Source organism: Cottoperca gobio, chromosome 14, assembly GCF_900634415.1.
Source record: "Cottoperca gobio chromosome 14, fCotGob3.1, whole genome shotgun sequence".
Lineage (NCBI taxonomy): Eukaryota > Metazoa > Chordata > Actinopteri > Perciformes > Bovichtidae > Cottoperca > Cottoperca gobio.
The window spans coordinates 20,113,611-20,128,075 of record NC_041368.1 but is presented as its reverse complement, the minus strand read 5'-3'; the positions used below and the strand labels follow the sequence as shown (position 1 = coordinate 20,128,075).

The following is a 14,465-nucleotide window of genomic DNA, read 5'->3' as shown; positions in this document are numbered from 1 at the left end:
CTGTGAACCTCCACCTCCTGTGGCTAAGGCACTTTAGCTCAAAACACTCAGTCACACACATGCACATGATCATTCCAGTGGCTCACAGTTACACCAGTCAGACTCCCATCCTACTGCATTGCTAAACTTGTAAACAAGCCACTTTGGTTCATCCAAAATGTTTATAGTCTGAAGTTATGATAATGTGCAGCCCTGTTTAGTCTTTCAAAACTACTGGCTATCTCTGAAATTCAAAGCACTAAAACACTATCGGAGGTGGTGACATCATTGCAAGCCACGCAATAAAACTTTTATCTGTAAAGTTCAGTTTCTGAGACGGACGAGCCAGGCTGGCAGTGAGCGTTATCACTGAAGTGTGCTGATAGCTGTGGTAAACACTGAGAGGCTCAGTGATGTCACTGTGCAGTTTGTGCAAATGCATGAAAAGGGCGTTGACCTCGGCATAAACACACTGAGTTTACAGTGGTGTAAGTGTAGGTGTCTGCATCTGTCCTGAATTACTCCAGCAGATTCTTCCATACAGCTTCAGCAGAGCATATATGTGGCAAGACTGTAGAAAGTCTGCTACAGCGCGTTAATAATGTAATCTTTTACTCTATCTCAGCTCTGTCAGCTTCTATAAACTCTTCAATCCATAGAAGAAGTAGCCATGGAAAAGAAATATGTTTTTCACCATTAACGCCACACAAGTTAATTTGTTTTGACAGAAACATCTGCAGGGAATCTAACACAAGCTCCTTCTTAATAAGCCTTACTATTAAAAAGGGTAAAACAGAAATGAAGTGGAAAAAGCTTTTCTCTCAATCTTCACCACTGCAAAGCCTCATTTGGGAACAACCGCTCTATTGGCCTTTGAAGAGTTGTGTTGTTTTACTCAGGGCACCACTGGGCTTGTTTTCTCTTTCTACTTTCATTTCCTAACCCTAAATATAATGGTGCATTCTGTAATGGGCCCATTACCCTTTTTTCTTCTTCTCAACATTATTAATTATGTCTCTGTCGTAACATGCTCTTTCTCTTCTACCATTGTATCCATGTTTATGTGGTTTTACAGATTTCTCTCCCACTAACGCTGGATATCTTGTGATGTTTTCTTTAGCTTTTTTTTCAGTTTTTTAAATGCGTTTTGTCTTTTTGTTCTTTCTTTGTAGAATTTCCGTCCCATCACCAGTGGATATGGCGTTTCCAGTCGCAAACCTTCGTATACACCTGAACCCCAGTACACGCAGGCTCCCCAGTACACGCAGGCTCCTCAGTACCCGCCATCTCCCCAATACACGCCGTCTCCCCAGTACCCGCCGTCTCCCCAGTACCCGCCGTCTCCCCAGTACACGGCGTCTCCCCAGTACCCGCCGGCTCCCCAGTACACGCCGCCTCCCCAGTCCCCACAGGCTCCTCAGCCTGCACAGGCTCCCCAGCACCTGAATAATGGACACTCCAGACCCAACAATGGCCACAGCTATGGATACGGGAACGGAACCGGGAACGCTCAGTTCAACAACCCAGCAGGACTTTATCATAATGGCAGCAATGGAGACAGATCTCTGCCAAGCAAGATGGGAGGCCTGAACCTCAGCGCCACACACAGGTGAGGTCATCTTAATTGTGCTGCGAGGGAGTGCAGAGAGAATAAAATATATTCTTTATAAGTTTTGACAGGATTAGTCTACACTTACTGTAAGGCCCGTAAAATTTTATTTTATTTAAAGCATATTACCAAATTACTGGTGAACTTTTAAGAAATACAATTTGGAGTTTTCCAGACTTTTTGTATTATCATTTTCAGAGCTGTAAACACCACAAGAAGGCGGTTATTTAATACGCTGATCATCCCTCCATGACTTCCGACAGTCATCGTCATTAGACACCAATTTGGTGTGAAGATCACAAAAGGAAGGAGGCTCAAGTGCCTGCTTCTAAAATCCATTAATCTTTCCATTAACGCAACAAGTAGCAAGTAAGATTGTATGTAACAATTCACCGAGTTTATAGTGTATACTGGGATACTTCACAGACGCATGTGTTTGTGTGCTGACTCCCCTAACAGATGTAAAAACAGAAACAGACACTTAAACACACTTTAGATGTGTTGACTCGCATGCACAGATGTGGACTGGAGAAACTATTTGTTATGGTGCATCACCTCGACTGGACTGTTAAACCTGACTAGTCTCACACACACACACACACACACACACACAGACACAGTTTAACACTGCTCAATGCCCACTTGTCCGTCACTTTCTTTATTTAATTCATTACACAATGTCTCCATACTCTCCTGTCTTTCTTTCTTCCTGTCTCTCACTCAGTCACACTTTCACCAGCTCAAGCTTTCTTTCTCTCAGACACTCACTCAAACAAACACACACGCACACACACACACGCTCAGACTGCAGTGAAGTGCTTCCTTCAGACTCATGGAAGGGAGACAAACCTGCAGTTAAGTGTGTCAGGATTTGAACACATCTGTCAGCAGCTTTGCCTGCCCCTCTCCCAGACGTTGGAACGTATCAACTGCACAGGATCCTGTTGGCTTTGGGAAAACTTGATGGATGAGTAAACATGCAGATCCATAGCGCAGGGCTATTGTGATTAAGACTTCATGCCTGTGGAATCACATGTAGAGTGGAACGTACACCTCCATCTCTGCTGTCTCAGTTAGTCAGCTTTTCTTTTCTTCCTTTGGTGGTCTGGCAACTGTCATCTGTTCTTTTTTTTTTTTAATGTTTAGGCTACTTCAGCTCCTTTCATTCCTTCCTTGCTCAAACATCCCATCGGGACACCACCTGATAAAAGACAAAAATAAGACGAAACCTAATCACTCCAATGTCAGCACATTTAGTCACAACCTTAGCTCCTTTGTTGCCTTGACTGATTACTAAAAGAAGTGTGTGTTTTATGTCACCAGCCATCTAATCCTTATTGTAGGACATAAGATTGCAGTAAAATAACACTGTATCTTCCTTTTCTTTTGTGTCCTTCAGCCCAGAGCCTCCCACACAATCCCCTGGGGGCCGTAATGGTTTCGACCCACAGTCCGACGTCTACAAGATGCTGCAGGACTACGAGGAGCCCGTCTCTGCACCCAAACAGTCCGGCTCCTTCAAATACCTCCAGGGAATCCTGGAGGCTGAGGATGGAGGTAGGGATACCTGTGTGAATGCTTCCATGTGTGTAATGGTGGAGGAGGAAAAAGCATGTGCACTGCAACCTACAACCTTTTAGTGTTGAGCTACTTTTCCCAGGAACAGTTAGATCACTTTAACCGATGCTGTGATGTCATGTCGACAGCATTACACTTATTGACCTGAGTGTGAAAAGCAGAAGATAACAAGACCATACATGTATAAGCTATAGGGCTGCAACTAAAGATTATTATTGATTCACCTCTCAGTTATTTTCTCAGTTAATTGGTTTATCGTTACATCTATAAAATGTCAAAATGTCTGACACAATCTCCCAAAGCCCAAGCTGAGAGTTCAAAGTGCTCTATTGGAAGACCAACAATCCAAAACACAGAAATGTTTAATTTAATAAAAGACGAAAACGAGGAAATAGTCCCATAATCATATCTTAAAAATAATTAAAAATGGATTAATCAATTGTGTAAATATTTGAGATTTAGAGAGCTGAGCAAGGCTGCATCTTGTTTCCTTTTTTTTTTAAAGCGGCCAAACTAAAGGCAGAAAAACGTAATGCCAGCTATTGGGACACTTTGCTGCTCCACTGTCCACAGACATTAAATATACTGTTGAAATGTCTAACACTGTTGAGCAGGTATAATGTAGCCAGAATCTGGGTATGCCCACGTGCATCTACTGTATGCAATTCTCTCAAAATATTTTGTTATACGCTGGAAGTTTCAGAGTAAATATTTCCTCCTATTCAAATTAGACTTATCATTCCAGCCAAAAGGAACATCTTGCCTTGCTCAGGCAGCTCTCACTGTTTTGATCTGCTCTGTCTTACTGGCATAGTTTTCCTTTTATAGAAAGACACTAGACAGTGATGTTGAGAGAGAGAGAGAGAGAGAGAGAGAGAGAGAGAGAGAGAGAGAGAGAGAGAGAGAGAGGAGAGAGAGAGAGAGAGGAGAGAGAGAGAGAGAGAGAGAGAGAGAGAGAGAGAGAGAGAGAGAGAGAGAGAGAGAGAGAGAGAGAGAGAGAGAGAGAGAGAGAGAGAGAGAGAGAGAGAGAGCTTTAAATAGCTCACACACGCATGAACAGGGGAAGGGAAGTTTTAGAAATGTACTGCAAAAACAACTTCACAAAGGACAATAAAGTGAGAAATATGGTTTTCCTGTCTGCCTTCTGACGCCTCAGCATTCCAGCTTCTGAGGTGGAGTCATGTGATGCTGACAGCAGCAGAGGAGGGATAATCCTCTGAACTAAAACGTTCTTTTCAGGTTCCATGTTTACCACTAAAGCAGGGCAACAGTTGTGAAAGTCGTAGTGATAAGCCAAGTGCTGGTATGCTAAAACGGAAATAGCCTGGACCTCAGAGAAGTGGGCTTTTGACCTGCTAGCCCAGATTGCCTATGCTTTAATGGGGTTTTTTTTCAACCTCTGCAACTATCACTGACGTCCTTGACAAAAGTCCCTTAATCCTTATTCTTATTAGTGGAGTGTTAGCAGCTGTGAATGTATGCATCTGCAGTCTCAGAGTGTACTGGTACATATGTTAGTTGTTAGTGAACCTAATGATGGCTCAGTCTTGGATGTTTTCATGCAACAAAACAACAACTTGTAGTTAATGTGTCCTCTTGATATTACCTTTGACGGCGGAGAAACCATAGAAAAACACTGTTTTGGCCCGAATGCAAGATGGCCTTCTCTCTCTCTCTCTCTCTCTCTCTCTCTCTCTCTCTCTCTCTCTCTCTCTTCTCTCTCTCTCATATATATATATATATGATGTGTATCACATACTTGATAGTGGTGATAGGCCAGCGACAGGTCAATAGATGATTTATACCGGAATGATATATGTATCGGTCAAATTCACTGTTTTTCTTTCCCCGTGGAGTATTATTATCTCAGGGCTAGAATAAAAACTTCCCACTCGCTGATCACATCTCCGGGTCTACCTTTGATGTGAGAGCCGACCGGATAATCCACAGCACAAAGGAACAACGCTGACTGCTCCTGCAGTGAGGCCTGGAGCAGAGCCAGAGCATACTGTTTCCTTAATTTAGCACTTACCATTACACTCAAAGTAATGAGAGAGAGGGAGAGCTAAAGAAAGAGACCGACTCTAATGACAGACAAAGGGGGCTGGAGGGAGGGAGACACTGCTGATGGATTAATTTAAAGGGGAGTCTTTTTGTCTGCTGTCAGTGATCTTTCAGCGTGGGAGACTGACAGGTTGATTGACAGGCTAAGCCCTTGATGAAACAGCAGGACACCTCAGGTTTACATTAGGGTCATTCTAAAAGCTACCTGTATCTGTGTTGATGTGTTGGCGGTGTCATTCAATCTGTGTGAGGGTGTGAAGTCCTCCCACTAAAGTCTGTCCCTCGGTTATTGTTAAGAAACAAGTCAAATTAACAGTTCAACACGTTCACCACAAGTCAAATCATCCTGTTTTTCAATGCATACTTTGCTGGCAGGCTTTTAAATCACAGTAGTTGGTCCTCTTTTGAAGGTGAAAGCCCCTGCAGAGGCCATGTTGACTTTCAGGGGGCTTTTAAAGCTAAAGCAAACAAGAGTGTCAGTTTACCCAGAATTCCTCAGACTCTGCCATGGTTTGGAGAGCAATGTGGATGGAAGAGCCAGGGAGTGAAAGTAAAATGCTAGTTTTAAGTTAGTGTTTGAAGCTAAATTACCTAACGTTGACAGATGATATAAAGTTGTGCAAATACGAGGGTCTGTTTTTCCCATACCATGTTAAGGTATTACTTTAGTTTTTTTAATATATTTCAGTGATATACTATTGAATGTAAAGTCTTTGGGATTGCTCTGTTGCCAATGAGGTTTATTAATTTCCACCTGAGATGAATTTAAGGAGATGATGTGCTGGGGGAGAGTTCCTCTAACAGTTGGAAGGAAAAATAAACAGAATTCCTGGGACGTCTCTGAAACGCCACTCATTCCTTGAACTTCAAGGTTATTTGTTTAAAGACAATCATAGTTTTTACTCTTCCTTACATTATGTTTTTCCACATATGTGGCTTTACGGCACATCGGCTTGCCAGGGTTGTTATATTATTTTCAGCAGATGAATGATGCAAAGTGCGGAGACCCCTCCGTACTAAGATATCCATCAACCTCACTGCTATTCAGAGCAGGAAATGTTATACCTTTTTTAATGTACAAGACTTGTCCAATGATTGCCTCCTGCATTATAACATGTAAACTTAGGAATGTTTACATAGTCACTTTTATCTTACTTTGCTTTAAAAGTTATACAGGAAGTTTAAATAGATCCATATTCCAATGCACCAACTTGGATTTGATTTAAACAGCGTGATTTAGAATTGTCTGTGTTTGTGGCCACCTACTCAGAGAGGTAAAGATAAACACCACATCAATCACGTCCCTCTTCAAACACACTGAAGAGTAATTCAATTCTGGATGTGAAGTTTCAAGGAAAAGTAGGGGGAACATTCCGGGCAGATTGTTATTCCACAGGGATCCAGACGGAGCTGAAGAGATACAAGATTTAAAGCTTGTAGTCCAGTGGGGGTAAACATGTGATGCCAGTGTTGAGGGGCTTAACCCTTTGACTGTCTGGTAGAGCAGAACAGTGCCCAAAGTGAAGTGAAGTCGTTGTTTTATTTGTTGGAATTAAGCGCTCAGTTTACAGTGGTGTGAAACAAACAAAGCAAAAATAAACTCCCTAATAAGTCTGAAATTGAAGTTTGCCAAGATTCTTCTTTCTCCCATGATAATGATAATGTTTGTTCCTCCTTTTACTGTATGTTTGGCCCCAGAGATTAAACATGTGTCCTTCTGAAACATCTAAGATAAACATTATGCCAATTTTTCCATGATGCTTGTTGTTATCTAGTCTTGATTTAAAAAAATAAATAAATAAATAAATAAAAAACCCTCCTTAAATCCCATGAAGAAATACAACCCGAGAGTATGTGCAGCGAGGTCAAGAATAAATCAAGGTTGCCGGGGTTTTTTTACGTCCTCAAAAAGTTGAGACAATATCCCACAATAGCTGCATAAAATGATATTATTACAGATGTCTTTCAATACTCTGAGTCCCCTTGCCTTAAATTCCTTGAGGCTTCCCACTCTGCACTTGACAGGTTTGAGTTAGGATGAAGGCCATTTTACAGTATGTCTGGTTGATATTAGTCACAGTGTAGGACACACATTGTGCTGTGAACGATGCGTGGGGTCAGCAACGTGTTGCAATCGCCCAACTTGTCACTGTCTGTCAAATAAAACATGGTGTCTGTCTGCATTTGGCAACATAATATAAGGGGCCTAAGTAGTCTGGCTATTTAAAAATGTTAAAGCAAGACTAAACAAGCACTCATTCATTCTGCTTTTTGTATCTATTCCTGACTTTGGTGTAAATACTTTTATTAGTCAACCTTCCCCTCTGAGAGAAAGTCACCAAAGTGCTGCACATAAAAGGTTTTCCATTAGAGTGCATCATTAGGTAATAGAGACATTAATCCCAGAAATAACATACCTAGCTAATGTCAGCTCTTAAACGCACCATGGAGCAGTCGGAGGATAACTGTTACTGAGGGATGGAAAGTACTTTAGGTCAGGTGCCAGATGAAAGGTAATTAGACGGTGGTTACTGGCACTGATAGGTGGCCTCAGCCTGTTGGCCTGAGTAGCCTCTGCTGGCACATCAGTGAAAGGAAGTCATATAGTGCTCCACTGATCTACCCTAGTGCACTAGTGACCACTGGAGTAGCTTCAGATATCCGGTATTAAGTAAGCCCCTTCCATGCATTCCAGTCAGGCATAACTAAACCATTGATGATTGGGTTTGATCGCTCTTAATGCCATCCGTGGAAAGGCAGCAACCCAGAATTACCAGCCTTAAACACTATTTTATAGTTTTTAAAAATAGCTTTTGATGGTGGAATTGAAACATAAATGAGCTTTATATACTGCTGGTGTAGCTGGTTGAGTTGGTGTCATCACAACTCTTGTAGCATACCGGTGTGATGGTTAAAGATTGACTCAGTAACATGGGATGTTTTTCCTGCCGGGTGTCCAGTCAGGTTGACTGATGAATTCCTTTGAGGAAATGCCTCTCCAGACTCTTGAACGGAGCTTACAGGAAGGAGCGAGAAACACGAAGAGGTCAAAGAGAGGGCAAGGCGTACGAGAGATTGACAAAAAGATATTCAGTGACTTTGATCTAAAGGAAGATTGAAAGCCGGAAAAAATACCTCCTTATGAGTTTACACCAAGCTGCAACCTCCGGGTCTGAACAATGAAGCCAATTCAGGCAACTCCACTGGTCGCAGAAAGAAGTCCGATTGTATAGAAGTCTATGAGTCTCTTCGCCTGATTTATTACCTCAGTAAATGTTTTCTCAAAGAGTTTATGGTCTCAATCTCTAGATTCAAGTGTTCTCCAATACAGCGTAATGTTCATTGAGTAACTTATGATCTCACTTAGAGTAAAATAGACGATAAAGCAGCGTATGCTTTAGATCGTGGCTACCTTGTGATTGACAGGTCGCTAACACAATGTTTTCGTCTTAGAACTTTAACCCTTTCACAGTCGCTTTTAAGTTCAGGAAGGTAATTGTAACATTTTAGTTGCCTAAAAATATCTTGTTCAGCATTCGGTTGTACTTAGCTCAATCTTCTCGTCCTCTCGATGTTACTTCTGTTTCCAAAAAAACAAGATGGCGACGGCCCAAACTGCAAAATCAAGGCTTGAAAGCAGTCTATGCTCAACACAGACTCACATGTGATACGTATTGTATTTTCACATCCATGAATCCTATTAATTTTGAGACCCCCATGATGATTGACGGCCTTAAACATTTTGCCCTCTTCATTGTATTTTACATTGCGTGCCACTGGGTTGTATTTCATGATATCAGAAAGTGAAAATAACCAAATGTGGACAAACACAATGGGGAGGCTGAGGAAGAGGATAAGTGGCAACATTCTGTTTGTCAAAGCAAGCAACAAGGTTAATGAGAAATGTGGTCTTAACACATAGAAACACTAATGCACTAATGTCAAAATGTTCCACAAGGGCTGAGTCATCTGTCTCAAATGATTGGTTTCTTTAGAAAGCAGCTGTGTAATAAGAGGCTTTCTGTACATTATGCCTTGCAAGTTGTTGCTCGATGGTCACTATGGTGATATTAATATCACTTTCAGTCCTGGTGCAAACAGCCACCGTGGTCATGTCTAACTGCCTGGAACTCTAGGGGACTTTCCTCCACAGTGCAAACTCAAACACAAACTCTCACGGCCCTGCATGGCTCTTCCCCTTGAATTACCAGATAAGCACTACCTGGCATCTAGTGGCCCTGGAACACACACACACACACACACACACACACACACACACACACACACACACACACACACACACACACACACACATAGAGTGTTACCAGAGGCCCACATAGGTTCATATTATATCAGTTGTACATTAATAGCAAGTTTTTTTGGTAAGATCTGTCCTGTGTTCTTGTATTTATTCTGTGGTTGTTGTTGTTTTGTTTTTTTGTAGGTGTGTCCCCAACAGACAGAATGAGAAACTTAAAGTCTCCGGTCAGGTCTCCAATCCCCAAACTGGGAAGCCCCATCCCCAGCCCGATGTCCGGTCTTCAGAAGCTACCCCAGTGCACACGCTGCTGTAATGGCATTGTGTAAGTATTGTACAGATCCTGCTTTCATTTTGAAGTAAATGCAAAATGTTTATTTTATAAACATTTAAATTTGCTTTTAAATCAACACTCAGATTGTAATTGTAAGGTATTACATATCACCGCATAAAATTTTATGGTTTAAAAAATATGGGTTCTGTGTTTTACAACTACAGACTACTAAAGATGACGAAAATAAATACATAAAGATATGAATGATTTATTATTAGATTTGCTGTTAAAACTATTTTAATCGCCATCTGGAAATGATATGTCTGCGTGGGGTTTTATCACTCCGCCTGTGGTCATAACGTTTAAAGGTTCAACTACCTGAGGAGAGTAAAGGTTCTTGACTCTGAAACAAAAAGGTTAACTGGCGCAGGTCGACGTGCACCAACAGGCCTTTCACATGTACTCAGGAAAACCTATTCCCATTTATCATTTTAACGATTAAAGCAAGCCATCCTCCACACCCTTTCCCACACACATACACAAAGGTGCATATACACAAACATAAAGCGTGGGCACATGTACACGCACCTTTCTGCCAAAGTAACCACATGCACCGGTAATTCCCCCTCTATAAAAGCAGCTGCAGGTAAGCAGTGATGTCATGGTCTTGCTTTACTTGTTAACAAGAGGGCATTGTAGGAGCTCGTCGTGCACAATAAGGCTGTTATGACCTGGGAGCATTTTACAGATTTTCAAACAAGTGTAGAGCACTGTGTCAAGAGTTTATCCTGTAGGTCTTGTGGTTAAATGGGGAAGGCGGTAAAAATGACTGAATGTTTGCTGGCCGGTCCAGAAAGGAAAATCTTGTTGGGAAACAGTGAATGAACAACGCCCTTAATGACTGAATCACTGTGTGACTTCCTAATGCACCAGTGTTGACCAGCAGCCAGCCAGCAGAATAAACCTATTCAGCTCCCAGGTGTGACAGTATGGCGTCTGTCCACCTGTCTTTAAAAAAACTTCCCTGAAATATGACATGAAATATATTCAAATACTTGAACGGTTATAGTCGCTATAAAGTATGATAATTGCCGATTAGCATAGATAATGGAAAGTTCAATGTCTCTGAGTCACTCGTAAGCAATTCCCCATTTATTTCCTTTTACTTCACTTACACTACATATAAGGATGTGTTGGATTCCAGATTCTGACTCAGGCCTAACAACAAGAAACCACAAGATAAACTAGAAGAGCACTCTGGGGGCACAAACCTCAACCAAGGCCATGTCCCATCTCGCAATGTTAATGGAAGTGAAAGATAATTTGTGTATCCGCCCGATGATTCGTATCCACTTGAATGGGTTCTTCTTTGGACCATGCTACACCTTCGACCAAGTTTCATGCACATCGGTCCAGTAGTTTCTCTGTAATCCTGAAAACATAACCTCCTTGATGAAATGGAAAGCTGTCAGCACTAAACATGCTCTGTTTCACTTTAAGCATCCTCAGACTGGACATGGCATTACTGACAGAGAAACTATCCAACGATAGTGAAGCTAAAGTATCATACAATTACCTAAAAAGACAACTTAGCTTCTCTTAAACCTTTGAAACTTAATTTAAACAAATCCAGCAATAGTCGCTGTATTGTCAAAAGCATCATACTATCTATGGAAAATGATGATTGACAAAGTGTCAACTGCACAAGGAGCAACCTTGTTAAATCTTGAGTCTTTAGATCCTGATCAACCATGACCATGCAAAACTCAGATCTGGGGTCAAAGGGAAAAAGGGTAAAAGGGTAAAAACATATATAACGTTGGACTGCACTGGCACCAAGTCTGTTTCATCCTCTTCTGCATCTCCATCATTTTAAATGTGTTAAAGCCTTCATAAGTCTAACTCTCCATCTCCTTTCATCTCCCCATCCAGTGGCACCATCGTGAAGGCCAGGGACAAGCTCTACCACCCCGAGTGCTTCATGTGCGATGACTGCTGGCGTCAACCTCAAGCAGAAAGGCTACTTCTTCATCGAGGAAAATCTGTACTGCGAGATCCACGCCATGGCTCGCGTCCAGGCCCCAGAGGGCTACGACGTTGTTGCCGTTTACCCCAACTCTAAGGTGGAGCTAGTCTGAGACAGAGATGGATATACTGTAATATAACTGGGAAAGTCAAATTTGGAAGAATGGGGCTACTGGGTATCGTTGCCTCCATTTATCAGGCTGTCAGGGAGGAATGCCGATCTTGGATGAGTTTTCTCCTTTGGGGGGAGTCCGATGAAATGTGTGCATTCGGTGATCCAAGATCAGCATTTCTACGCTGACAGTCTTGAGAAATGGTTTGTATATTGAGCATATTGTAATCTGTTGACAGAGTTATGCTTGCATCTGATGACTATTCAAAACTCAAGATGACATTTTATGTCCCAACCTGACAGCCCTCATCTCTCAATCAGTGTGTTTACATTCAAGTCCCAGAAACATAATGAACAAGTTAAGGCCAAATTCAAATCTACATCAAAACTACAGCAGAAGAAGATTCAATGTAATAACTAAGAAAAAGTCTGCAGATAATAGACTGAAATGTTTATGCAGTGTGAAATGACTACACCAGTATACTCCAGCACTCTGCTCTTCTAACAATCAGCACATGAGTTTATTAACAGCATCAATTTCAATATCCCCTGACAACCCTCACACAAGCCTTAAAATAACTACACAAGGTGTGTGTGTGTGTGTGTGTGTGTGTGTGTGTGTGTGTGTGTGTGTGTGTGTGTGTGTGTGTGTGTGTGTGTGTGTGTGTGTGTGTGTGTGTGTGTGTGTGTGTGTGTGTGTGTGTGTGTGTGTGTGTGGTTATCACAAGAGCATTTTGAGTTGATTGGTGTGTTGGCTGTAATGAGCTGCAGATGATATTTAGTTTAAGCTTCGGTTAAGGGGGTTTAAAAGTTTATAACCATGTTACAGTTACACATTATACTCCTGTTGTGGATAAATGACTTTTGCATTTTGTAATTTACATCTATGCAGTTTATATATCAGACTTTCTATGTTACAAAGCTGGGGAACATCTCTGTTTGGTGGTCGCTTTTTCTGCTTACTTTTCAGTTGTGTGAAACAATAAGTAATAATTCCTTATAAGCAGATGTCTAACAAATATAATTGTGAGTGTCTGGAATGGGTTTCAGTATGCTTTAGTAAATGGTTTTACAGAACTATAGCATACAGCGCACGCCTTCGTACGCAGCTATCCAAGCAGCTTCTTCTGTGAGGGACTATAGAACTCGGTGAAAATCAGTTTAAAGAATTTCTCCCAGATGCGATCGCAACAACCTCAATATATAAACAACAAAATTGCAAGAAATGAGACTTTAATGATTAAGTCACTTAGCCTAACGCTGCGCGTGCTTTCATTAATGACATTTTGAAAAGGCGTGACACACAGTCACAGAAGATTGTAACTAAAGTGCTGCTTATCACCTCACTGAGAGACGCCTTCCAACTCTCATTCTCACTTGACAATTCCAGTACACACAGAAAACAAAAGCATGGAGTTCATTGTGTCTGTTTATTACAAATTCTCCATTTTGACAACAAAATCCACTTCTCATGACAACTTTAAAAAATGACCATGTGCATTTGAGACGGGAGACATAAAACTGTCCACAGCCAACAACATGTGGGAGTAATTCTCCTTTTTTATTTCTTTTGGACCCGCAACATAGATACATTACAGCTCGCTTTTTAAAGGAAGAAAGTAAAGGACAGAAGTTGGAAGTATGCATAGTTGTATTCCCTTACTACTATGAACTCAAATGTCTGCTCACATCCAAGTGGATGAAGCAAATGTAATACTTCTAAATTTCCTCGGAGAGAGAGGGAACACAAAGGGATGTGAGGAAGAGAGACGAGAGGACGGCATAGATTTTAGAAGGAAGCGTGTCATTGTGACAATATGTGGCCGTCCCTCTTGGCTTATTGTGAATAGCTGTGTGGAGAAGAGTGATCTTTTTCTTAATTTTAGAAATGTTTCTAACAAACCTACTTTTTTTTTTTTAAATGAGAGAATTAATTTTGCAGTGCTGATGTCCATCATTATGTTTAGATATCAACAGTGATGCGTAGCTGCTGGTATGCCATCTATACTAGTTATCTTGTAAATTATGTGAAAATTATATTGCTACCACATTGTTTTCTCTGGTTCTGTACATATTTGTTTTATTATGATTTCTTTAACATACAGTGCGTAACATGTCACTCACGTGCCTCTGCATACCCGGTGTCTTTTTAAATGATTTCTTTGACACAAATCGTCTTTTTGTGTTTAACTTATTGTTTTACCAACACGTGTTTTTTTTGTTCTTATTTGCTTGTCTTTTTCTAGAAACTAAATAAAATGAGGAATGCATTACCATGACATGTCTACGGTGTGTACATCATTCACTAGGGTTAATTGAGAAGAAGTGTGTTTTTGAATCTTTAGATCCGCAGCTATCCTGGGACCTGTTTCTATTCTAGTGTAAAAAATAAACCAGACATTTGGAATTGTTAATCCTTGTTTTAAAAGCTGCTTTCTAAAAGACATCTGAAACATGTTTTTAGGAGTAGTTAAGATAAATTAAGTGTTAAAACCGATTGATTTGATCTATTTAAGTCCTCATTTGTGAGAGTATGTGCAGGCAATCTGGTAAAAACATGATTTAA

At 41.0% G+C, this 14,465-nt stretch overlaps 1 protein-coding gene across 1 annotated transcript in view; it reads left to right on the top strand.

The window, feature by feature from the left end:
• pdlim4 (PDZ and LIM domain 4) overlaps positions 1-14,178 on the top strand; it is a 41,082-nt gene extending 26,904 nt beyond the window's left edge. The window contains 5 exon segments of the mRNA XM_029448744.1: positions 1,152-1,588; positions 2,988-3,145; positions 9,675-9,813; positions 11,695-11,758; positions 11,760-14,178. Of these exon segments, the coding sequence (XP_029304604.1) occupies positions 1,152-1,588; positions 2,988-3,145; positions 9,675-9,813; positions 11,695-11,758; positions 11,760-11,900 (939 nt within the window). The 3' untranslated portion in view covers positions 11,901-14,178.
• The last annotated feature ends 287 nt before the right edge of the window (positions 14,179-14,465 follow it).